Source organism: Lemur catta, chromosome 19 (genome assembly GCF_020740605.2).
Source record: "Lemur catta isolate mLemCat1 chromosome 19, mLemCat1.pri, whole genome shotgun sequence".
Classification (NCBI taxonomy): domain Eukaryota; kingdom Metazoa; phylum Chordata; class Mammalia; order Primates; family Lemuridae; genus Lemur; species Lemur catta.
The window spans coordinates 16806445-16832688 of record NC_059146.1 but is presented as its reverse complement, the minus strand read 5'-3'; the positions used below and the strand labels follow the sequence as shown (position 1 = coordinate 16832688).

The window sequence follows — 26244 nt, the reverse complement described above, 5'->3', positions numbered from 1 at the left end:
TAGAGTAATTCTGCTTTTATTAATATTTATTGTTTTATTTACTTTTACAAATAGCGCATATACCTAGGTCATATTCACAATGCTACAAAAATGTGAGATTACATGTGATTACTGATCTCATAGTTGATAAAATGTATAAACTATTGATTAATTGAAGCAAAAGATCATTTAGAAATGTTTATAAGTATTATGCACTACATTTGCAGATGTTGCCAAGTTGAAGATGAACATCCACAATGGTACACTCACCATAAATTCTGTTTAATGTGTAAAATGAGAGAGACAAATAGCCAAGTATACAGTCAATAAAATCTGACTAATCACCTTCCCAAGATATTTCTATGCTTAAGTTAGTTTTATAGAAGTCTTCTTACATGCACGTTTACATTCCTTCCTGGGGTACATCTTCTCAAGGAACTAAAAACAAATGAGAGAACCTTCATTAGAGCGGCAAACAAAAAGTGTACAGTATAGTCCTCCCCACAGACACCATCAGACCCAAATTCCAATTTCACGCTCTGACATGTATCCTTACACTATGCAAAGTCACACGTTGATAATCTGACCATGACAGGCGTTGGTCTTTGGAAGGCAGTTGTACAGCACCAGAAATACTCAGCTCGAATTCACACTTGTTCTGTGCCCAGCCCAGCCCAGCCGTGTGCTGCCCAGCCTTGCTGTTAAAGGTCTGGGACCCACCTGGGGGGCAGAGGAAGCGAAGTTGTGGGCAAGTAGATAATCCGGTGGCGGATACTGGAATGTGTGTATAAGTACATATGCTCATGTAGCGTGCATGAGTGTGTATACACACAGCATACATGAACATTATGGGAGTAACAAAGAAAATGAATGGTCACATATAAATTTAAGTAAGTAATGTCAGTCTGTAATACACCCTGTATGTGTGTATGCATGTATCTCCTTTGCCATAATAGATTCTCTTCTCTCTTTGAGTTGAAGTCTTACCAATAAAATAGAGAATATAGGATGGAAGAATAAAAAGACAAAAAACTGTCGCATTTTAAGTGACAGGTGTCCTCAGAGCACTCAGCTAATGTCAGGGGCATCATCCCTCTGTAGCTAATGTGGCTGAAAAGAATAATGTCAATGTGTCAGGCATGCTTTCTTTTGCCCAAAACTGACCTAAATGTTCATCAACAGAATGGATTAAACCAATAGGGGACAAATAAAAATGAAAAAAACAAGAGTGTTTTTTGCCACTAAAAGTACCAAGGTAGAAAAATGAGTCACAATAACATCTAGAGCAAATAAAGATTTTATATATATATATATATGTATATATATATATATACACACACACACTTATATAATTATAATTTTACATATAATATAAATATATAAACATATGCAATTATTTAATATTAAGAATATGTTATATAAGCATATTTATATAGTATACATAGAAATATATATAAATATATCTCTGTGACAGCTTAGGCGGCTATTATAAGTATGTGAATTTGTGTAAGTGTGCTAAATACATCTCGCAGGCCTATTACTGCCGTTTGAAGCTAAAGCACTCACTCTGTCCTAGTGCTGTGATGAAGCCTTCTAACCCCATACTCCACCTCATGCTCGAGACTTGCCTGATTTAACTTTGAAACCAGTCTGGCTCTGAGCTGGGTCAATACATTTATTTGCCAGTAAGTATAAGCTACTGTTAGTTCTATCACTCTTGAAAAAAACAGAAATCCAACCTCCTATGCCAGGAACTTCTCACCATCTCAACTGCACCTACTCCTGAGACCTTCAGGGCTGTGCGCACGGAGGACAGTGGACAAATGCAGGACTTATTATTAGCTACAACTGTGGCCCCCAATGCCGGCTGGTTTGTGCCGCGGTGACAGGGCTGGTCTGGGCACACAAGTCCAGGCTGCAGGCCCTCCTGCTCTGTGGTCCCTTCTGCCGGCCTCCCACGGCACCCAGTTGGACTGGTCTTCCAAGGGAGGAGGGTGCTCCATGTGGGAGGCAGCTGGGCCCAGCTTTACTAGTTAAGGGAGGGGAAACCAGAAGGCAGAAGAGACAAAAAAAAAACCAGACAGAAGACACTGGCACTACCCCGCCGCTGGAAGGGAACTTTTGCCACAGTCTGTTTCCACTTGAGGCAGAGCTAATAGTACAACGATAAAATTGCAAATCACAGCTCTATGTTGTCCCAACCCAAGCCACAGCTCTTTGTCCTTAAGACAAAGGAGACATAAAGGAGATTTGAAGACTTCCTAGGGAATTCAGAGTATTTGGTAACAAGAATTTGCAAGGCACACTCCCTGCACACGGACCCCTTTCACTTTTGCTTCTATTGAGGCCAAACCCAAGGAAGGTGAGTCGAATGTGGGCAGGGAAACAGCAGCTCTGACCTCAGCAGAAACCAAACAGGCAGAATAGAAAGGGCAAAATGCCACTTCCTCTCTCTGAGCCTCTGTCTGGGGAAAAGCATGCCCTGTCGTCCAGGGTGCTGAGTCGTGGTGCGTGCCTGTAAGAGAGCTATTCGGATTTTGTCAGGGTACTGACCCCTTCCCATCCACAACCGTGGGCCACGAAGCCACTCGTTGGGGCTGTCTGAAATGACCCTTTACTCACCCTCGGCATTCTGTAGCCCCTGCTTAGAATGAAATCCTTAAAGGCAACCGTTCCAGGAAGGTCTGCAAGGAACTCCTCCTAAAAGAATGTCCACATTGAAAGAACTGGTCAGCCATCAGAGCTTGAGTTCCTATCTGCCCTAAGGAAAAACACTTAGCTCTTTACAAAGTACCTCATTTTAAACCACCTCCTTCTCATTGCTGGATGTATGTGTAAATAATGTTCACAAGTTGATGAATATGAAGGTTTTCAAAGATCTTCAACTTTCTTTCCCTTTCCCTTGTATTAAAGATTAGCAACCATTTTATTGTAGCAATTAGACAATGTTAACCGAGGATGTCTAGAATCGTAACTCCAAATGGCATGACAACTGAAAAAGACAAGATCAGCCCCAACATCCTCTCAGTATTCATACATCCTTTTGGTTTTTCTTTACATTTATTTGAATTTTAAAATGGGTCATATAAGTTAACATAATCGCAATTCAGTATGTTAAGACCATTTCACCTTCTAAACCAAATCAATCAAGAATAGTCAAAGCTCATGAGTCCCCAGCAAGACAGTCGTGTCATCATGTCCAAGACATTCCGTGTCTTGGAAGCTGGGGTGCCAGAGCTTAGTGGCACCACCTGAAGTGCACAGGGTAAAACATTCCTCAGGCATTAAAAAGGTGTAATTCATAAACGTCATTGTAGAACAATTCCATTGTTTTGAATCCTTCCTGTGTCTGAAACTCCTGATAAACAATCTTTTACTGTAATAGTTACACAACTATATTTCCCATAATTTAAATGATACTACATTTTCATTAGCTGACTACAGTAACCATTTTGGCAAACATCTTTCCTAGCATTCGCCATCAAAATGAAATATGTTTTGCAAAAGTCTTTAAGTCTTTAGGAATTAGTGGTTAAGAACATATTTTTAAAAAGAACTTCTGGATACTTTGAAACAAAAGTTTGTAACTACTTTAGTTTTTGAATATTTAATTCATTGAGAAAATGTTGTTAGTTTTAAAAAGTGCAACTAGAATGGTTTTATGTTATGTATTAAAGTCATATAAACTTAGGCCGGGTGCGGTGACTCACGCCTGTAATCCTAGCACTCTGAGAGGCCGAGGCAGGAGGATCGCTCGAAGTCAGGAGTTCGAGACCAGCCTGAGCAAGAGCAAGACCCCGTTTCTACTAAAAATAGAAAGAAATTATCTGGCCAACTAAAAATATATATAGAAAAAATTAGCTGGGCATGGTGGTCCATGCCTGTAGTCCCAGCTGCTCAGGAGGCTGAGGCAGTAGGATCGCTTAAGCCCAGGAGTTTGAGGTTGCTGTGAGCTAGGCTGATGCCACAGCACTCTAGCCCGGGTAACAGAGCGAGACTCTGTCTCAAAAAAAAGAAAAAATAAAAAAAATAACATCATATAAACTTAGATAGGCAGCTCCAAAAACCATGCCAAGAAATTCTGCTAAACATTATTTACATGATTTTGAGGCTTATATAAACAGATTGTGCTTGTAAATCTGTCATACCTCACACCTGAAAATAAGAATTTATACCGAATACTGGAAAAGGTAAAAATGACCATCTTTACCATCCTAGCTGTCCAATCTGGCGGAGGCAACTGATGAGTGATTACTGACAAATGATAAGCCAAATTTGTATAGTATTGTACTTTTGCAATGTGTTTTCATATCTGCTATCTGGGAGAAGTTTTGGGTCTGTTGACAAAGGGAAGAGGTTCACAAATATTCTCATCAGAGTCCTGTGGAAGTGTTGTGTCAATACTTCCAAATTTCCAAGACTACAGTGAGTATCTTCTTTCCATTAGATAGTTATACACAAGAGATGGGCAGGCACAGAGGTTATCTGCAGTAAAATTAGAGCACATCCTTGTGCGTGTTTGTTGCTTTGCAACATCAAACAGTACTTAACCTTTGTTCCTTTCCTTTCAGACGGATCCTGCAACTCAAATGAATTGCATAAAAGAAATTTCCCGATTGCAATTTTGAGTTCTTTGACATTCATTTATTGCTGATAGGAAACAAGCTTCACATTTCGTTACCCAAAGAGAATCCATGACATCATATCCATTCTGAGCACTAAGGTGGTTCTACAGTGTCACGCCACCCTTTGAACAATTATCCATGGAAGCAACTGTTCCAAGAATGGTAGGACAATCATGAATGGCTGTCCCATCTTTAGAGACATTGTCTCTACCAAGAAGCCAGGCGATTTCAAGTCTTGTTTGTTACACATCCCCATGTTATGACTTGATTTCCTCATTGCTGAATTCAATGTGCAAATTGCAGGGCTTTCGAGAGCCTCTGTATCACACCAGAGTTTCTGGCTTCAGTATGAGGGGGGCAGATGTACTGTGATCAGATCTCAGCATAGGTATTATACATACCTGTTCCTGTAGTCCCTTTTTAAAATTCTCATCTTGAGCTTTATGTGAGACCTTAGGGTCAACTAGGGGTTCATCAGCTCTTTGCCTTCTCCACAACTTGGTGTCCAGATACCATGCTCCGTACCTCATCTTCACCCTCTGTGGTTTATAAGGATTCTATAGAAAGTAACATAATTCCCAATGTCGTTAGTTTTCTTGGTTTGTCATTTCCATAAATCTAAAGTTTAACTTATGAAAGCAGTATCATTGCTTTGAATTTATGGTTGGTCCTTGTCGAAGTATTTTGTGAAGTCTCAGCATGCTTTGATTTTACAAAGGAAACATGAAAGTTTCATGATAGAAAAAAATAATGTAGTGGTTAGTAACATGGCCTTTGGATTTTGACAAACCTGCATTCAAGTCCAGCTTTCCCCCACTGAGTAGTTGTGAGTCCATGAGCAAGTGACTCCAATTCTTTGTCTGTAAAATGGAGATAACAATAGTTCCCACCCCCATAGGGTTGTTGGGAAGATTAAAGGGGAGAATGTATGTCAAGCAGCTAGAAATCAGGCAAAAATCACATATTTCCCCCAAGGGTAATGACCTTGAACAATACTCAACCAACCAAAATAATAAGTTATTAGACTTATGTGAGCCCAGCTCTGTGCTCAGCCTTCCAAATGCTACACTATTTTTGATCAAACTGCTTCCTAACACCAACCTCTTGCCTCTTTTTTTTTTTTGAGACAGAGTCTCACTCTCTTCCCCAGGCTAGAGTGTTCCCCAGGCTAGAGTGAGTGCCGTGGCATCAGCCTAGCTCACAGCAACCTCAAACTCCTGGGCTCAAGCGATCCTACTGCCCCAGCCTCCCGGGTAGCTGGGACTACAGGCATGAGCCACCATGCCCGGCTAATTTTTTTCTGTATATATTTTAGTTGGCCAGATAATTTCTTTCTATTTTTTTAGTAGAGACAGAGGTCTCACTCTTGCTCAGGCTGGTCTTGGAACTCCTGACCTTGAGCGATCCACCCGCCTCGGCCTCCCAGAGTGCTAGGATTACAGGTGTGAGCCACCGCGCCCGGCCCTCTTGCCTCTTTAATTGGAAGAGGAGGCAGAATGGATCCCATCCCCTTCTTTCCCCCGTTCCTCAGTAGTGCACTGAGGATGTCAAGAGAGCCTCGGGCTGGCTCGTGGCCTGGGGCTGCGAAGGCAGCACCCATCCATTCTCTCAGCACAGAAGGGGTCCAACTCTTGGGTGAGGCAAAGAAACATGAAACGACAAAAGTTCTGTCCCTCTGTCCTCTCACCGCATTTAAACCAGGTAGGGGAATGTGTGAGGCATTCTAGAGTGGAGCCAGATACGCCTGTCTGAAACAGAGAATATGGAACAGAGCCGCTAGGAGGGAAGTCCCTTCTAGAGCAGGACTCAGCATCGCGGTCCTTCCAGGCGTGCTGACCTCCTCACTATTTCTAGAGCACACGGATCACACTGTGCCTCTGGCCTTTGCACTCGCTGTTCCCTCCGCTGTAATGCTCTTCCCCAAGATACCCACGTGGCTCACCTCTTTGCCTATTTCATCTCATCTTTTCATAAGTACCTTCCCTGACCATCCAATTTAAAAACTGTAACCCCCTCACAACACTCCTCGCCTTCTTTCTTTCCTTATTTTTCTTAACAGCACCTACTACCATTTCATATGCTATATATTTTCTGCTTGTCTGTCTCTCTTCTCACCCTCTAAAATGTAAGCTTACGGGATTGTTCCCAGCTACATATCCCTGGCATCTAGAACGATGCTTAGGACATAACAGGTGCTTAATAAATATTTGCTGAACTAAAGTTAGGTTTCTTAACTTCGGCACTGTTGACATTTGGTACTGGATAACTCTTTGTGGGAGGGGTGCTGTGTGCTGCATTTTGCAGAATGTTTGGCAGCATTCCTGGCCTCTACCCACTAAATGCCACTAGCATCCCCCAAGCTGTGACAACCAAAACTATTGTCTCTCTAGACATTGCCAAATATCCCTGGGCTGGGCAAAATGAGGGCAAAATCACCCTCGGATGAGAACCACTGAATTAGAGAAAGGAGGGAAGGAAAGAGGTGGGGGAGAGGGAGGAAGATGGTCTCTACACTACTGCCATGCTGAAGAACCTGAGTTCCGGAATAGGTCACGTTGTTGGGTGACTGGTGATTGATCAAGACTCAGCACAAACATAACCTCTTCTGTGAATCCTTCACTGAACATGCCATTTCCCCATGCTTGGTGGAATTGATTACCTCTGCCTATGTCCTGTACACACCATGACATCATTTCGTTACAGTTAATCATTTACCTGCCACCCCCACTAGACTGTAATCTCCCTAAGTGCAGGGAGCTGTCCCCCATTTTTGCTCACTTGTTCCCAGCACTTTGGGACGCACAGGAGTAGATGCTCAGAAATGTTTGTTGAAGAAATGCACAAACAAATGGACAAATTAATATACAGTGCAAAGAGAGATATGCTACAATAGAGGCACAGAATGCTGTGAAAGAGCAGAAGTACGAACCAATTAATATGAACCAAGGACCTGGAAAAACTCCATGGAAAAAATGGCACATGCCCTGTGTCTAAAGGACATAGGGAGGAGAATATTGTGAGTAAAGTCATGGTGGGAAAGCTTGGGGTTTTAAGGAAGAACACCAAAGACCAGAGTAGAGCAGGCAAGAGAGTGTGTGAAGTAAGAACATAAAGACAGGGACTTTCACTTCGAGAATAAGGAGCACATTCACCCTCCCACGTGCAACAACCAAAAAGCAGGAAAAAAATACATGAACTAGCAGTTTGCAAGACACCAGGCACCAGGTAACAAAGAGCAGTGATCCTTGAGAGATGAGCCCCGACAAGAGAAGCCCCACAACTGCCCCAGCTCACTGCCCTGAGCGAGTTTGCAGGCTGAGTGCACGGAGGAGGTGCCCAGTGGATTCTGAATGGAGGAGACAGAACTGAGAGCCCAAGGCAGCTAAAGTTGGCAGCACAGAGTAACAGAAAAAAAGACCGACACAGAAGGAAAACGCCAGAGGATTGCAGAGGGTCCCCTGCTATGCACGTGTGGGAGGAAACTGCCCAAAGTCAGGGAAAGAACCAACCAAAAAGATGAGAGGGGAGAGTGCCCACTACTCACACAGGGCCAGGAACAGTGCCTTCTCCCTCTGGGGACACCTAAAGGTCTGTAGGATACTGGGTAGAATACACAGAAGAGTCTTGCCTCAGTAGTAGGCAATAATTAGCCCTAGATGGAACATTACACTTTGGTCTTTCCCCACAAATCTTAAATGCAAGACCCAAAAGGATCAAACTTTTCCAAGTAACTGGATTGTATCCCAGAACAAAGTTCAAGAATATTTACAGTAATACAAAAATACTCAACAGCCAGTAAGGTAAAATTCACAATGTCCAGCATCCATCAAAAATTACCAGGAAATGCAGGAAAACATGACCCATAATGACAAGATAAATCAATTAATGGAAACTGACACAGAACTGATACAGATGTTAGCATTAGCAGACAATGACGTCAAAGCAATTATTATAACTGTATTCCATATGTTCAAAAGATTAAGTAGAGGCAGGGTATGGTGGCTCATGCCTGTAATCCTAGTATTTGGAAGGCCAAGATGGGAGAATTGCTTGAGGCCAGGAGTTCAACAGCAGCCTGGGCAATATAGGGAGACCCCATCTGTACAAAAAATAAAAAATTTAGCTAGACACGGTGGTATGCACCTGTAGTCCCAGCTAATTGGAAGGCTGAGGCAGGAGGATTGCTAGAGTCCAGGAATTTGAGGTTGCAGGGAGCTATGATTAGCTCTGCAGGGAACAGAGCAAGACTCTGTCTCAAAGAAAAAAAAAAGAGATTAAGTAGAGACATGGAAGATATATATTTATAAAAAGACCCAAGTGAAACTTCCACAGGTAAAAATTATAATATATGAGCTAAAATATATATATACTGGATGGCATTAATAGCAGATTAGACGTTGCAGGGGGAAAATTAGAGAATGTAAAGACATAGCCATAGAAACATAGAAAAAAAAGAATTTAAAAACTGAACAGAATCATGAGACAACTTCAAGCATCCTAATTACATGTAAATAGAGTCCTGGGAGGGGGGTTGAAAGACAAAAGAAAATTTAAAGAAATAACAATAAAAATTTTTCCAAATTTTTTTTTTTGACAAGGTCTTGCTCTGTTGCCCAGGCTAGAGGCTAGAGCACAGTAGCATCATCATAGCTCGCTGCAAACTCAGACTCCTGGGCTCAACCCATCCTCCTGCCTCAGCCTCCCGCGTGGCTGGGACTAGGGTGTGCACCACCACGCCCGGCTAGAGACATTGCTCCTTTGTCTTCTTGGCTGTGTTGATTTTGATGAGAAACCCTACAGCAGCCTATCTTTGCTTTTCTGGATGTGCTTTTTGCCTTGGATGCTTCTAAGATTTTCTCTTTGTCACTGTTTTGCACTTTTATTATTATACACTTTGGTGTATTTTCTTCCAGTATGGATCACCAGCAGACCCACGCTGGAAGAAATGTTCAAAGAAGTCCTTCCGGCACAAGAAAAAACGATACTAAGTGGAAATAATATATTTTGAACTTTTGCACAGTGACCCTCCATCTGCCAGTCGAAAGTTCAATTTTGGCAATAACCACCCTGGTTTATAAAGCAGTGTTTGCACAAGGTATTTGTAAGTACAGGGACTTGTGCAATTTTATTCAGCCCAGATTCAAGGCACGCAATGGTTCAGGCCCTCAGCTTTGCAGGACACAATTAACCTGTCCAGCACCATTTTGCATTTTACCTTTTAGATGAGAGGAAAATGGGAAAATTAAAGACCTGATATTAGTGAAGAAATGCAGTGTTTTCATAAACTTTATGCAACGGAGTCACGGATAGAAGCGTCATGCATGTCAAAATAGGTTGGTCAATTGTGTTCAGTTGTAAAGGACAAAATTAAGATGTTCAAAACACTGTAAATATAATATCCAAAATTATACATAAAAGGCAAAGGATAATTAAAGAGAATATACTGTTATTCACTTTCAGGGAAAGGAAATCCTCCCACCCCCAACTTAGGCAGTCCATCGTTGACTTACAGAATGGGACTTGTGTGTGTATAATCCCAGCAACATATTATGTAGAAAAGCTAAAAAGTGCTCTGGGGCCCCACAGTACTTCCCTCTAAAACACAGCGTGCTATTTCTCCTTTCTGTTACCTTGTTCTTCTGTCGTCACAGCAACTGGGTGCTGAGGAAACTAGCAATTTGTTAATAATTAGGCAAGCATGTGGTCAGCAGTGATGGTCTTTGGTCAACAAGACTCCGGTAAAAATTCAAGAATTCTTTGGACATAAAATTAACAGCATTCACAGTCATTAAGGGCAGCATTTTACTCTTGCAATTGTAACCATTCAGGTATATTTCCACTGACTGTTAGAATTTCAACATATAAAAAGATTGTCTCTGAAAATGGCTACTCACATATTCAAAATAACTCTGAATGACATGCCCTGTTTGTATAACTGACTTTGTTCAATGCATTAAACATCTCCATTCATTTAACAAAGATTTATTGACCATGAAAAAAATTCAAGAATTCTACTTTACAAAACCAGTGCCCCTCGCAGTACCAGAATTCAAGAACATTTAAGACTTCAATACGACTTAATTTTCTTTGCTTTTCAGTCGGCTCCCCGTCTGCAATTACCTGTGGTTTCTGGAGTTTCCTCTCACGGTCTAGTTTCTGGAAGGATTCCAGCTCCTGCCCTTTGTTTAGCCCCACCCTGTGCTTTAGCTGCAGAGGAACCCGGTTTGGCCTCAGCGTGTGGAGCACATCCTGGCTTGGTTTGTTCCGACAGTCAATGTCAAACTGCCTCAGGATGAACTCTTCATCAATGTTCGAACTTCCCTGGAAGAATATCACATTGCACGAACCGAAGGCGAATGGTGAGGTGCTCCTTGCTTTCTTCTTTAATCTAGGGGATTAATCTAGTTGACCATTGCTGGAAAGAGGTAGCTTGGAAGAGAGGGAGAAAATGCTCAGTCGGTATTCACTGGAGACTAGAAGTATGTGGGGTCTGGAGAGCCGTGTCATTTTGAGACAGCTTAGGACCTGCCAGAAGCAGGGAGTCCCTGGGGGAAACCATGGGGCTGAGGAAAATTCAGTTTGTTTGATCAACAGCTAACTTGTCCAGCACCTGATAGCAGTGACATTCCTAGAGGTATTTCCCAGACATGTCTAGACATGCACAGTGTTCTGCCCGCAGCCCCGTATAAGGGGAGCTGCCCTGCTCACGGGTCCGGCTGCAGGAGATGGCTTTAGTCAGCCATGTTTTGTGCACAGAACAACTGTCTCCGTCTCCTTCCCCCAGCCCAGCACCAGGGGCAGCTACCCCATACGCTGACCTTGACATATGACGTGGCTCAAGGCGAGAAGACAAATTAGGCTCCACGGAATCCCATTTTGGCAGAGATGGGGAAATGCAGAGAGAATGAGGCCACCAGCAGGTGGAGTATAACTTACAGGCAGGAGCCACGAGATAGAGTCAGAGGCATAAAGGGACGAGGGGAGTCAAAACTAGGCTGAGGTGACGGGGAAGCACAACTGAAGCAGCCGAGCTAGCAGGGTGACAAATGAACAGCACGGAAAGGCAAGTACAGAGCTGTGAGGAGAGCACCTCGGGTGACGTGACAGGGACCAGGCTGTGGAATGTAAATAAAGATAGGACTTGGTCGTGACAGACTACAAATCAGGCCAGTGACCAGAGCAGCTGGACTGCCATCCCAAGGGTCCTTAAGTTTCCTGCCTAGACAGGGGCTTGGTGTCCAGCCCCATTGGACATGGGCAAAGTGGAGGCGCTTGGGCTCAGGCAACCCAGTCCGGTCAAATTACGGGCAGGCAGTGGTTTGGGCACCAGGCCCAGAGCATCCTCTGCCATGTCACCATCCCCACTCTAGTCAGCCTCTGAGGAGCCTCCCTTCCCACTCTCAGGCTGCTGCAGCTGGGCTAGACACCCCACCTCCCAGCTTCAGGGTTAGACATGTGGCCTGGCCTAGCCATTGAGCACATTCTACCTCCTCAATCATGGTGGGTAGTTCAGGCCCAGGCATGTGAACCAAGTTAGTCCAGGAGAGTAAGCCCTGGAAATTTCCCTACTGGAAAAGGGTTACTCTCTTACCAGTGAAGTTGCTCACTGGTAGGGTATAAGCTTGGAAATTTTAGTGGCTACTTTTGGTTTCTCTTGGGGAAGGACAGCTTGAGAATGAAGTCTGCAGAGCATGGCCAAGAGATAGGGACAACACCTAAAAACATGCCAGCACCTGGATCTAGCTATGCCTGAAGCTCCTAATAACTGGACAACTCCCTTTTCTCCCTTCAGCCAGTCTAAATTATATTTCAATCAGTTGCTAATGAAATAGTACTAAATAACACATGACTAAAACTGACTAAATACACTCTAAAGATTGGGGGAGAGGGGAGAGAATGCAAACACTGGAGGTCTTAAATCTAAGAAAAACATCAAGAGTCCAGACATCTACAAAGATTCAGGAACAGGAATGGATAACTAAATAGGTTCTTGGAAGGAGGGCAAGGAATGACCTTGATAACTGAGTCAAAGACTTTCATGTTAGAAAAACTTTTTGTGAAGATTATAGTCAGGCGTACCTGCCCAGGGACTGTGGATGAATATAACTCAGAAAAATGAGCTGAAGAAGGAGTGAAGGACAGGGAGAAGAAGGTCCTGACATTGAAATGGAAAATAAAAATATGAAATAACAGCACTGATAGGAGATATAAACATAAACATTCAAATTAGCTGCAAGTTTCCAGAAATTTCCTCTCCCAGAAACATTTCTATCATAAATGGTAGAAGAGGATGATTCCTTTATGACTTTGATGATTTGACTTAGATTTTATCCAGACACTGTTTTTTAATAAAAGCAACTTTGAGCTTGACTTTTAGAAGTAGGTGTAAGTATTATTACTAACTTACCAAAGCAGTAGCCCAGTGGCAGAAGTCCCTAACTCCTCTGCGTACATTTTCATAAAGAAGACGACCATCTTCATGGAGCAAATCCATTTTACGTGGCTTTTCTTCATAGAGCCATTGGCCTGAACGTGACACAGCAACCTTCTTGGGGCTAAAGGTAATGACATCATTGAAGAATTACATTGAGGCACAGTGAATCCACATGGATTTCAAAAAGTTTCGTGGGGGAAAGGAAATCATAAAGCAAGTATTTCTAACAATCTCTTGCAAGCTCACATGAATTACATTTTAATTTTTCAAAGCTCACATTGCCATTATCTACATCACACATGAAGACAAGTATATTATATTTAGTTATGGCAATTAAAACTTATATAGCGTTTGACAGTTATAAGTTTATTTTTTAAATTGAGAGTACCATTTATTAAAACATGTACCAAGTAAAAGCCCAAATTACTGTGCTTGAAGTCTACTAAAGCCTCAGATAATCTGGACAAGTAGGAGACATCCTTGACTTCTCTCTAATTCCAAAAATCTAGCTCATTAACAAATCTGGCAGATTTTAACTCTGTCTCCTTCTCGGTCTGTTGCAAAAGGCTCCTCACTAGTGCCTCCGCATCATCTCTTGTGGCCCCCAACCCCAAACCCCCAAGCCCCAGTCCATTCTCCATGCTGCAGCCAAAGCTGTCACTTCAAAATGTAAATCCAGGCATATCACATGCAGCCACCTTTTGTCCTCAATTGCTTGAGCCTCATCAATAGCTTCTTTTTAAAACCTGAGATATAATTCCCATACCATTAAATTCATAAAAGTTACCATTTCAAAAGTGTCTGAAAGAGTGGCATTTACATACTCACAAAGTTGTACAACCATCACCACTACCTAATATTTTAGGTACACTTCCAGAATATTTTTATAACCCCAAAAGGAACCCTATAACCATTAACAGTCATTCCCCAATCCCCCTTTTCCCTGCTCTTGGCAACAACTAATCTACTTTTCTGTCTCTAGGGATTTGCCTATTCTAGACATTTCATCTGAATGGAACCATGCAGTATATGGTCTTTTGTGTCTGGCTTCTCTCCCTTAGCATAATGTTTTCAATGCTCATCCATGTTGTAGCATGTGTTAGCAGTTTATTCCTTTTTATGGCTGAGAAATATTCCATTGTATGGATAAACCACATTTTATTTATCCAGTCACAACCATATCCAGTTGAGGACATTTAGGTTGTTGCTGCTTTTTGGTTATTAGGGATAATGCTACTATGGACATTTGTGTACCAGTTTTTATGTTCAATAGCTTCTTGCTACTCCTCCAGTAAAGACTTAAATCTCAACACAACCTCCCAGGCTGTACATGGCCTGGCCCCTGCCTGTCTCTCCAGGTTTTTCTGGAACTACCAGGACCCTTCCCACTCTCTCAGCTCCAGCCAATATGGCCTTCTCTCAGTTCAATGAATTCATCATGCTCCCTCTGGCCACAGGGCCTTTGCTCATGCTGCTCCATCTGACTGCAATGCTTTCGCCATGAAAAAAATTGAAAAGGATACAAACAAATGGAAAAGCATCCCATGCTCATGCATCAGAAGAATTAATATTGTTAAAATGACAATACTACTCAAACCAATTTATGGATTCAATGCAATCCCTATCAAAATACCAAATGACATTCTTCACAGAAATTTTTTTAAAAATTCTAAAATTTGCATGGAACCACAAAATACCCCAAACACCCAAAGCGATCTCAAGCAAAAAGAACAAAGCTGGAGGCATCACACTACCAGAACTCAAAATATACTACAAAGCTGTAGTAATCAAAACAGCATGGTACTGGCATAAAAACAGACACATAGACCAATGGAACAGAATCAAGAACCCAGAAACTAATCCACATATCTACAGCCAACTGATTTTTGACAAAGGTGCCAAGGACATTCATTGGGGAAAGAATAGTCTCTTCAATAAATGATGCTGGGAAACAGGATGTCCATATGCAGAAGAGTGAAACTAGACCCCCACCTATTACCCTATACAAAAATCAACTCAAAATGGATCGAAAGCATAAATGTAAGACCTGAAATGATAAAACTATTAGAAGAAAACATAGGGGAAATGCTTCAGGACATGAGTATGAGAAAAGATTTTATGAATAAGACCTCCAAAGCACAGGCAACAAAAGTGAAAATAAACAAATGGGATTGTATCAAACTAAAAAGCTTATGCACAGCAAACAATCAACTGGGTGAAAAGACAACATACAGAATGGGAGTAATATTTGCAAACTGTTCATCAGACAGGGGATTAATACCTAGAATAAATGAGGAACTCGAACATCTCAACAGCAAAAAGTCAAACAATCTGATTTAGAAAAGGACAAATGATCTGAATAGACATTTCTCAAAAGAAGATATACAAATGACTGACAAATATGTGAAAAAATGCTCGACATCATTGATCATCAGGGAAATGCAAATCAAAACCACAACGAGGCACCATCTCACCTCAGGTAGGATGGTTATTAACACAATGACAAAAAATAACAAATGTTGGTAAGGATGTGGAGAAAAAGGAGCTTTTATACACTGTTGGTGAGAATGTAAACTAGTACAGCCACTATGGAGAACAGTAGGGAAGTGCCTCAAAAAACTATAACTAGAACTACCATATGATCCAGCAATCTCACTACCCAGAATTTATTCAAAGGAAAGGAAATCATTGTATCAAAGAGACATCTGCACCCCCATGTTTCTTACAGCACCATTCACAGTAGCCAAGATATGGACTCAACTTGGTATCCAACAACAGATGAATGGATAGAGAAATGTGGTACAGACACCATGGAATACTATTCAGCCAAAAAAAAAAAGAATGAAATCCTGTCTTTGCAGCAACCTGGATGAAACTGGAAGATATTAAGTTAAATGAAATAAGCTAGGAACAGAATGTTAAAAACCACATGTCCTCACTCTTATGTGGAAGCTAAGAAAAGTTGATCTCACAGAAGTACAAAGGATATTAGAGGCTGGGAAGGGTGGGAAGAAGGGATGATAGGGAGAGATTTGTCAAAGGATACAAAATTACAGCTATATAGAAGGAATAATTTCTAGTTTCCTCTATTACTGTAGGATGACTACAGTTAATAATATATCACATAGTTTCCAATAGCTAGAAGGAGGATATTGAACATTCCTAACACAAAGAAATGAGGTAAATATTTGAGATGATGGATATGCTAATTACTCTGATCTGATCACTATACTTTATCTGTATTGAAATATCACATGTACTCCATGAATATGTACAATTATTGTTTGTCAATTAAAAATTTTAAAAATTTATACAAAAACTATTCTAAAGATAAGAAGCTTTGAGAAGATAATTCCTAGAATGTTTCATTAGGTGACAGCAATGATCAAGGAGTTAAGAACAATACTCACAGTCCCAGGTGGACTTGCGTAGAACTTTTTCTAAAAAGCTCTGGGTGTGCCTTTGTTCTTTTTCTGCCATCCTGACAATAAGCCCAGGTGTCCTCCAGCCTCCTGTCAGGATCAAGCACCTCCAGCACCTTTAGTAAGAGCTACAAACAGAAAACAGCTTTAGAAAAAATATGCTGGAAAAGGGGCCCCTATTCTGCAACAATATAGACCAACTTGCCCTGAGCTTTTCGTTTCCAGTCAATCAATGCCATTCAGCAATTTCTATGTCAAATTCTGTGCTGGGTACTATGGATGGGTCTGAGCCATAATCCCAAAAGGCACAATCCAGAACACCATAATCCTGAATGTTGAAATCCTGAAATATCACAATCCCTAAAGTCCCAAATCCCCAAAATCACAATCCCAAAAGTATAATTCTGGAAAAAATTTTTTTAATTCTTCAAAAGGTATTCATTTACATTTTAAAAGGGGATTTATTTGAGAAACATGTAAAAACATGGCAGAAACCTTCATAGGCCACTTTACACAAGGAAATAGGCAATAATAACATGCATAGTTTTGCAAGCACAAACACTCAGGTGTAGTAGTAACAGTAACAGTCACGTGGGTGTGACAGTTATGAGCAGGCAAACTACATTCATAAACAAATAGGTCAAAAAGCAAAATGTATAAACATACATCACTATGTTTGGTGATTGTGTGCACCCAGCTTTATAACTGTAGTCATCTGAAATACAATAATGAACAACCTAAGTCTTTTGATGAAATCAATCAAAAACCATAGGTCGACCGGGCGCGGTGGCTCACGCCTGTAATCCTAGCACTCTGGGAGGCTGAGGCAGGTGGATCGTTTGAGCTCAGGAGTTCGAGACCAGCCTGAGCAAGAGCGAGACCCCTCTCTTCTAAAAATAGAAAAAATTAGCTGGCTATCATGGCAAGCGCCTGTAATCCCAGCTACTCGGGAGGCTGAGGCAGGAGGATCACTTGAGCCCAGGAGTTTGAGGTTGTTGTGAGCTAGGCTGACACCACAGCACTTAGCCTAGGTGACAGAGCGAGACTCCCTCTAAAAAGAAAAAAAAAAAAATCTATCTTCTTTGACAGTCAAATCCCCAGCAGAAATAGTTCATCATTTAACGCGTTTTGTAACACTGGAGGAACCTCCATATTAGCAAATGTCTTTGCTTAAGAAGGTCACTGAGCTTGTTAAATTCTTTTTATTCTCTGATGAAGGGCATCAGACGCATCAAGGCAAGCATGGTGTTATATGTGAAGGGGCAGAAGTAGCACATGATGGAATAATTTGGCAGGGGAGTTTCCTTGTGTCTTTTGCCTACATTTTCACCTCTTCTATGATCTTCGAAATACTCAAAGACTGAGGGCAGATCTTCCCCCTCCTAGTGCACATAATCTCCTTAAGTCATACTTAATTTCCAAATAGATATAATAACAAGGTAATAGGTCCACCTAACACGATGCAACTAACATGATGCAACTGTCCTGCGTATAACCGAAAACACACTAATCCCTTCCCCAAATTTCAGCTTTCAGGATTTTAACAGTTGGGATTTTACTCTTTCAGGATTGTGATTTTCAAGATTTTGGACTTCGGGGATTTCGATCTTTCAAGATCTCAACATTCGGGATCACAGTGCTCGGGGCCCAGGGAGAAAATAACTGATCAGCAATACTAGTTGTCCTTCCAACAGACGTGTCTGCCACTGATCATTTCTTTATTCACTCATTCAGAAAGATTTATGGAGAGTCTACCATGTGCCGAGCATTGTTGGTACACACAGACAGATAAAGTTCCTGCCATTGCAGAGCTTTTATTGCAGCGAGGAGCCCAGTGGTGACAGGCGCAATGATGAATAATGGAGCATGGTACGGGATAGAGAACGAAGGTGGAAGAGAAATGCTGTTTTGCATGGGCCTCTCCCATCAGGGGACATCTGAGCAAAGATCTGAAGGACGTGAAGGAGTGAGCCGAGCAGCCAGCTGGGGCAGGTGCTCCAGGCATGAGAAAGAGACTTGAACTGGACATGCTCATAATGTCCACAGAACAGCCTGGGGGCCAGAGCGGCTGGAGGGGAGTGAGTGAGGGCAGAGGAGCAGGGGTGAGGTTGGAGCAGGATCAGAGTAGGGGTGGGGTTGGAGAGCAGAACACACAGGGCCTTTCAGATTCCAGCAAGGGCTCTGGCTTTATCTGAGTGAGAAGGGGCCACTGAAGGGCTTTGAGCAGAGAACTATCTTTCTGAACCACTGTCGCACTCTCTGTGCAGGGGGCAGGCTGCAGGGGTGCGGAGGAGGGAGCAGTCACTGCTACTTCCCCACCCAACTTCCATTCTGCCCTTTTCCCTTTGGTCTAACAGAACCTGGGTTGTTTTCAAGGCTGCAATGCCAACTAAGAAACTGACTTTTCTGGACTCCCTGGCATCAAGGAGTGGCCAGATAAATGGGATGTTTACTGGGAAAGGTATTTTTCTCCCAATTAAAAGAGTCAACTGGCACACACCCTTGAATGTTTGCCCCTTGCCTTTTCTTGTCTGAAAGATGGATTCACAGCCTTAGGTGTGAAGCCATTCCGAGATGCAAAGACAAAAGACATGCGCTAAGGATATGGAGCTAAAAGTCAGGAGGGGCCTAGGACCTCACAGGAGGCAAAGGCGGCAGCACTCTGCCCCCCTTCCTTCCTGGGGGCTGCTCTGTGCCCCACGAGAACCTTCACCCTGAAGGAGACATTCTTCTCTCCCTCTTATAAACATGTCACCTTCGCTCCCCAGACAGAATTAGTTTCAAGGCCCCAGTGAGGCCCCTCCCATAAACCCCAGGTCAGGTCACCTCTGCAGGCATGGCTTCTTCCAGGTGCGGGTAGATGGCCAAGGGGTGCGGGGCCAGGTGGGCTTCCACGTCCTCCAGGAACGCCTTCCGAGCCCGCTGGGCTGGCGACAGCTTGGAAAACGGGGCTTCGTCCTTGGACGGCTTGTTTTGCCTCCTCTTTGGGGCTGGCTGGGGAGCTCTGTGATGAATCCGGGGCAGAAAGCCCTCCTGGGGTCCCCGAGTGATCAGACCATGGCAAGGCGGGCAGCCTGTCCTGAAGTCGTCCAGCCCCTCCCTCACGAACACCCAGCGCCGGCTGTTCAGGGAGGTGGGGACCTTCGGCCTGTTCTTGTGCTTCGTGAAACACGGGGAAGGTAGGTTCTCTTCGTACCTAGAAGACAGCACGCCCAGTCATAGGGATCGCAGGACGAGGGTGGGAGAAGGAGGTTGTGAGCAGCCTGGGCTCCACCTTTTTGGGGAGTGAGGAGAGGAAGAGGGATTCACCAGGAGAAGGCAGAGTTGATCATATTCCTATGACAGTTCGTAGCACTTATCGCTGGTCTGTGCGAGACCCCTCTCCTGCTTTCTTTATTTTATCCCCACAGCCCACTCTCATGGGTCTCCCTTGAATAGGTGAAACCACTGTAATGGATTTGAAATATATCCTTTGTACATGTCCTTGAAAATCTGAGTCGTCCTTTTGTGTGCATGCAGACATAATCTACATAAATGGTACTATTCTGTTTCTTTTTTCTTTTTTTTTTTTTGAGACAGAGTCTCGCTTTGTTGCCCAGGCTAGAGTGAGTGCCCTGGCATCAGCCTAGCTCACAGCAACCTCAAACTCCTGGGCTTAAGCGATCCTACTGCCTCAGCCTCCCGAGTAGCTGGGATTACAGGCATGCGCCACCATGCCCGGCTAATTTTTTCTATATATATTTTTAGTTGTCATAATTTCTTTCTATTTTTAGTAGAGATGGGGTCTCGCTCTTGCTCAGGCTGGTCTCGAACTCCTGACCTCGAGCGATCCACCTGCCTCGGCCTCCCAGAGTGCTAGGATTACAGGCGTGAGCCACCACACCCGGCCCTATTCTGTTTCTTACTCCTCTACCAAGCACTCTATTTTAAAAACCCGTCCTGTCACTATGTGTAAGTCTGATCCATGGTTCCAACTGCTGCCAGCACGTTTTATCTCTCCATTCTCTTCGCGAAGGACACTCAAGTTGCTGCCTTTCTTGGGGACCCTCTCTTTTCACTAAAAGGGACACATTCCAATGGAGTAGGAAGAACCTGGATCCCAGTGACAACCGAGCCCCTAAGTAGCTGAACAACCTCTGTGGTTCCCCCCTAAACTCAGGGGGTCAGAGGTTGCAAAATAGCACTCCATGGGCTACATCGGGCCCATAAACATCATTTGGCCTTCTTCGTGTTGCTTTTTTTGTTTATTTTTTTTGAGACACGGTTGCCCAGGCTAAAATGCAGTGGCATGATCACAGCTCACTACAACCTCAAACTCCTGCGCTCAAGTGATCCTCCTGCCTCAGCCTCCCAAGTAGCTGGGACGACGGGCACATGTCACCACAGCAACTAATTTTTCTATATTGTGTAGAGATGGGGTCTCCCTCTTGCTCAGCTTGGTCTTGAAACTCCTGGCTTCAAGTGATCCTCCCGCCTCGGCCTCCCAAAGTGCTAGGATTATAGGCGTGAGCCACCACCCCAACCCTTCTTTGTGTTTTGATAAGAATCATACTGGCTAACATAAATTGAAAATTTTCAGTAAAACAGGTACTGTTCTCAATGCTTCGCACATATCAACATATTTAAATCTCATAACAACCCTATGAAGTAGGTACTAATATTATTCCCATTTACAGATAAGAAAATTGAGCACAAAGAAGTTAAAAACAAACACTGCAGAGCTGGGATGTAAACCTCAGTGGTGGGGCTCCAGAGAAAGGCGGTACTCACTATACTGGCATTTCTGGTGTATAAAAATGTTCACGTTAGTAATCTGGAGCACTAGCTCCTCTTGAAAAATCAGATTGTTCAAGATCTGGGCCCCACCTTTCCACAGAGCCACCGTTGGTGTAATGGCTGCCACTACACCATTCACAACCTCCACCGCTCCCTACGGTCTTGTATGTCCCCTGCTTCCCCAGCTTCCTGAGTCGTTAGGGCATGAAGATGAGATGGCAGAGACCGATGGACAAATTGGAAGGAAAATGAAAGCAGCTCCTGAATATCCCAGCATAACCGACCAACGCCAAAGCCAGGACCTGGACCTGAGCACCCCACTGTCCTCAGGCAACACAGCGCCTCAGTGGGATGTTTCCAGAGTCCTGGTGTCCTTCCCTGAAGCCTCTTCCACCTTCAGACCCCTTTTATCTCTAACGATTCTTTACACCAAACCTATTCTTTGTTGCACCCATAGCCACAAAGCATTTTTAAGAGATTGCAGCCTGATACCTATTCTTTTCGAGTAAGTTCTAGAAATGTCTTGCCTCTATGTACATGTATATATGTGTGTTTCATGGGCTTTACCTAGCTCTACTGTGAAAATCTAGATGAAAGGACACAAAAAGATGAGTTTACAAAACGTTGCTCTCCGCATTTAATAAATCGCTCTTAAATAGCTCAATGGCAGAAGGGTGATGAAATTACATCTCATCTTGAGACTGATGACCCGTTCACACAACCCATTAGCGAGTAACCCTCCATATCATTAAATATCTTCACAAAGTTAATTTTCTGCACATTTACACCTAGCTCAAACATCCAAGCACTATACAAAATTAAATGTGATAACCACTATTTTTGTTTAAGTACAGCCACACAACTCAAAACGTGGACTGTATGGCAGCCAACGCAAGCCTCATAGAATGCTCGAACTGGCAGAAACCCTGAAAGAAATCTAAGCCACCTTCCTTACTGGTCAACAAGGAAACTGAGTTCCTAGAGGAGAGAGAGGCAACCAGTGCGGAGGGAGGGCTTTCCTCTACCCCACTGGCCTCTGACAGATAATGAGTGCACCTCTTTGCAAATGTTACATTCATGAAAAATCTTGCCATAAAATAAAACTGAAATTTTTTCTAAATGGTTGCCATTTTCATAGACACCACTATATGATAGATGGGCATTTCCCTCTTTAAGAATTGTGAAGGAGGCCGGGCGTGGTGGCTCACGCCTGTAATCTTAGCACTCTGGGAGGCTGAGGCGGGTGGATCGCTCAAGGTCAGGAGTTCGAGACCAGCCTGAGCAAGAGCGAGATCCCGTCTCTACTAAAAAGAAATAGAAATTATCTGGCCTACTACAATATATATATAAAAAAATTAGCTGGGCATGGTGGCACATGTCTGTAGTCCCAGCTACTTGGGAGGCTGAGGCAGGAGGATCGCTTAAGCCCAGGAGTTTGAGGTTGCTGTGAGCTAGGCTGACGCCATGGCACTCACTCTAGCCTGGGCAACAGAGCGAGACTCTGTCTTAAAAAAAAAAAAAAAAAGAATTGTGAAGGAGTACTGGACATTTAGCCTAAAGAAATGAAAGATTATGTTCTCACAAAAACCCATACTCAAATGTTCACAGTGGCTTTATACGTGATAGCCCCAAACAGGAAACAACCTCAAAGTCCTTCGGCAGGTGAATGGACAAGCTGTGGTGCATCCAGACTGAGAAGCACTCCCAGAAACAAAAATGAACAAACCATTGATAACACACAGCAACTGTGATGGATCTCAAGAGCTTTATGATGAAATACAGCCAGGGCCAAAAGGTTATATACTGTGTTATTCTATTTATCTGACATCCTCAAAAGATGCAAATCATAGAAATGGAGAACAGATGAGTGGCTGCCAAAGGTTTGGGGGTGGGAAGAGGAGTGACGATAAAGGGGTAGCACAAAGTGGTTTTGTCTCTTGCTGTATACAGATGACAAAATTTTACAGAACAATATATACACACACATGTGTGCAATTAAGGACTGATGAAAGCCAAGTCGTCTAATTAATATATTGTGTCAATGTCGTTTCCTGGTTTGGTAAGGTACTGTAGTTGTGTAAGACGGCACCATTGGAAACAACAGGGGGAAGGACACATGCGGGACCTCTGTACTATTTCTGCAACTTCTTGTAAGTCCACAATTATTTCAAAACAAAAAGGTTTTAAGTGGGAGGAGAAAAGACTCCGAAAGAGTTCACCGTTGCTAACATGTACACCGTCCATACCGTGTGCCGGTGACAGGCTTACACGTGCTAGCTCGGTGGCTCCTCACAACAATCTTACAAATCTGATTCCTTTTAATGTCCCCATGTTACAGTTAGGAAAAATGAGCCCAGACGGAGCAACTAAGTTGCCGAAGATCACCAGGCAAACAAAAGGAGAACTGGCCTTCAGCTCAAGTCTTTCTAATTCGAGACTCTACAATCTTCACCACCACATCTTGCTGCCTCCAAGAGAGCCGCGTTCCACTCTCGAGCAGTCAGCAAAGGCAGAAGCGTCCTGTCCCTGCGCCCTGGCTGCAGGCCTCCCCGCACTCAGGCGCTCCCCCAGCCCGGGCTCGCTCGCACGGCCACCGGGTGGGCGGACGGATGGCCAAAGGCTCCGGGTGCCGCAGACCCTCATATCGCAGGCGCCCCGGGGCACCTGGTGGAGCGGGTGGCGGGCCAGCCCGGAGGAGCGCGGGTCGCGGGCAGGGGAGCTCTGAGTCCTCGGCTAAACCTGCTGCGCAGCAGACTGCGGCCATCGGTTTCCCATCTGGGAAGTGACTATTAGTCGACATCCCGCGGGGGTTGTGAGGATAACAGAAGGAAACGTCCTGTGCGATGACGAGTGTGGGGCGCTGGTGATTCCATATGTCACTGCTACAGACACAGGGGGCACTGAGGAAAGGCAGGCGGACCTCCCGTGGCGCCACCCGCGTCCCCAGCCCCCCGCCGGCGTGGGATCCAGGCGCCCCCGCGCGACATCGCGGGAGACGCCCGGGGCAGGCGCCGCGCTTACCCCGGCCTGCAGTTCACGCCCCCGGGCGCCCGGCGCAGCCTGCGGTCGGTCATGCTGCCCGGCTCTGCTGCGCCCCGCGGGGCGCGCGTGTACCCGGCCGCCGCGGTCGCCAGGAGACGGGACAGCCCCGCGCCGCCCCGTGCGCCCAGGGGCCGGGCCTGGGGAAGGGAGGGCACCGGCCCGGGTCACCCGTGTCCGCATCTGCCGCGGAGGCTGCTCGGCTCCCCACCGAAATCGACATAAGCCGCACCAGCCCGTTTCTGCTCATCACCGTTTCGAAAACACGTTTACTGAAGAAAGGAAGAAAGCAGCAGGAGAGAGAAGGAGGGTGGAAAGGGAGAGGCGGATTCCGAACTGTGGGAAAGTCTTTTAGCACCGAGATGTTTTCCCGGAGGCCTTGGGACTCCCTTGGTCCCACCGCCTCCGCGAATCCAGGCTGCGCGCTTGCGTGTAGCGACGCGCGGACACCCGACGTCCCTCCCCGATCCTGTGTTCCGCGATCCTTCTGCCTCCACCCTCTTCCAGCCGCCGAGTCACCCTCCGGCTGACCCAGCGAGGCAGATGCCTGCGGATGGCATGAGGGTGTGTTTTGGTTTCGCTAAATTCTCTTGCTACTTCTGAGTGTTCCTGATTTAAATATAAGCATTTCTTCCAGAGAAATAGCAGGACAGCATTCTCCTGTCCTAAAATTATTGCAGTAGTTAAATTGTTATGGTTGGGATAATGTTTGTAGTCGTTTAGGTAGAATCTTCTCATCTTCAAACCCTCCAGGAATAAACGAGCTTTACCTTTGAGAATCTAGTAAATACCTGGATAGTATCAAAGGTCCCCTGGCCAAAACTAGGTCTGGCATCTTCCCTTGCCCTGAAGTCCCACCGCCTGAGATACATCTTGGTTCTGCCACTTAATAATTACACACTCCTGGGCAGGTTACAAAAAAAAAAAAAAAATTGGGCTTCATTAATTACCTAGCCTGAAAATGGGGAAAATGATAGCATTTATCTATAGGATTATTGGGAGGGTTCAATGAGATAATGAACACGGTGCTGCCATTAAGAATCCCTAAGGGGCTGGGCGCGGTGGCTCACTCCTGTAATCCTACCACTCTGGGAGGCCGAGGCGGGAGGATCGCTGGAGGTCAGGAGTTCGAGACCAGCCTGAGCAAGAGAGAGACCCCGTCTCTACTAAAAATAGAAAGAAATGATCTGGACAGCTAAAAATACACATAGAAAAAAAAATCAGCCAGGCATGGTGGCCCATGCCTGTAGTCCCAGCTACTCGGGAGGCTGAGGCAGAAGGATCGCTTAAGCCCAGGAGTTTGAGGTTGCTGTGAGCTAGGCAGACGCCACGGCACTCTAGCCCAGGCAACAGAGTGAGACTCTGTCAAAAAAAAAAAAAAAATCCTTCATAAAATACTTGAGAAATAATCATAAGTAGAGCACCTGACAGAATAAATATAAGTTGAAACTGTATTGTATCTATTATCCATTAAGCTTAAAGTGAGTGTTGCTATTCTCATTTCACAAGTAGAGAAGTTAAAATGTGTTCATGACTTATGGTGTTACTCCAAACATAATTAACTCTGTCTCAGCAATTGTTTAACGTATTTCATGGTGCTCAATTGGGCTTTTCCACAATTGTACATAGTGATGTTAAAGAAACATGTGTTAAGTTGAACTGAATCTTTTTTTCCATAGGTTGTCAAGCCAAAGAAATGATTCAAATAAAATGATAATGCATTATTGACTTTTTAGGCTCATGTCCAATAACATGACGAGATAAAGATTATCACCCAAGCTCATGAAAACAATTAGTGAGGGAATCACATCTCAGTTCACCCAGAGGTCCACACTTGATTCACCCAGAAAATTGCTGAACCATAAACCAAGCTGAAGAGGCAACATAATATAATGGCTAAGAACAGCGTGGACTTGAATCACAGCCCACCATTTAATAATGCTGGGCAGGTCATCTGTAGTCTTCACAC

The 26244-nt window shown here is 44.0% G+C and overlaps 1 protein-coding gene and 1 long non-coding RNA gene across 2 annotated transcripts; one reads left to right on the top strand and one right to left on the bottom strand.

Moving 5' to 3' along the window:
- On the bottom strand, positions 1–24356 carry FAM47E (family with sequence similarity 47 member E). Its single transcript, XM_045532859.1, has 8 exons — positions 24258–24356; positions 19287–19656; positions 16449–16588; positions 13012–13159; positions 10725–10925; positions 5006–5161; positions 2602–2679; positions 1–417 (listed from the first exon to the last, which is right to left on the bottom strand). Exons 1-8 carry the CDS (start codon positions 24308–24310, stop codon positions 346–348), a joined length of 1218 nt encoding a protein of 405 aa, XP_045388815.1. The 5' UTR covers positions 24311–24356; the 3' UTR covers positions 1–345.
- LOC123624745 lies at positions 10823–18959 on the top strand. The gene is made up of 2 exons (XR_006730194.1): positions 10823–10963; positions 18028–18959. It is a non-coding gene; the product is annotated as an uncharacterized LOC123624745 (long non-coding RNA).
- Positions 24357–26244: the final 1888 nt, after the last annotated feature.

What these genes read in the sequence shown, in the direction of transcription:
- FAM47E (XM_045532859.1), bottom strand. Translation starts at nt 24,310, where the DNA reads ATGACCGACCGCAGGCTGCGCCGGGCGCCCGGGGGCGTGAACTGCAGG. An exon ending in ACGCAAGTCCACCTGGGACT is followed by an intron (nt 13,160 to 16,448) that starts GTGAGTATTGTT and finishes CATTACCTTTAG; the next exon opens with CCCCAAGAAGGTTGCTGTGT. An exon ending in AAAAGGGACTACAGGAACAG is followed by an intron (nt 2,680 to 5,005) that starts GTATGTATAATA and finishes ACATTCTTTTAG; the next exon opens with GAGGAGTTCCTTGCAGACCT.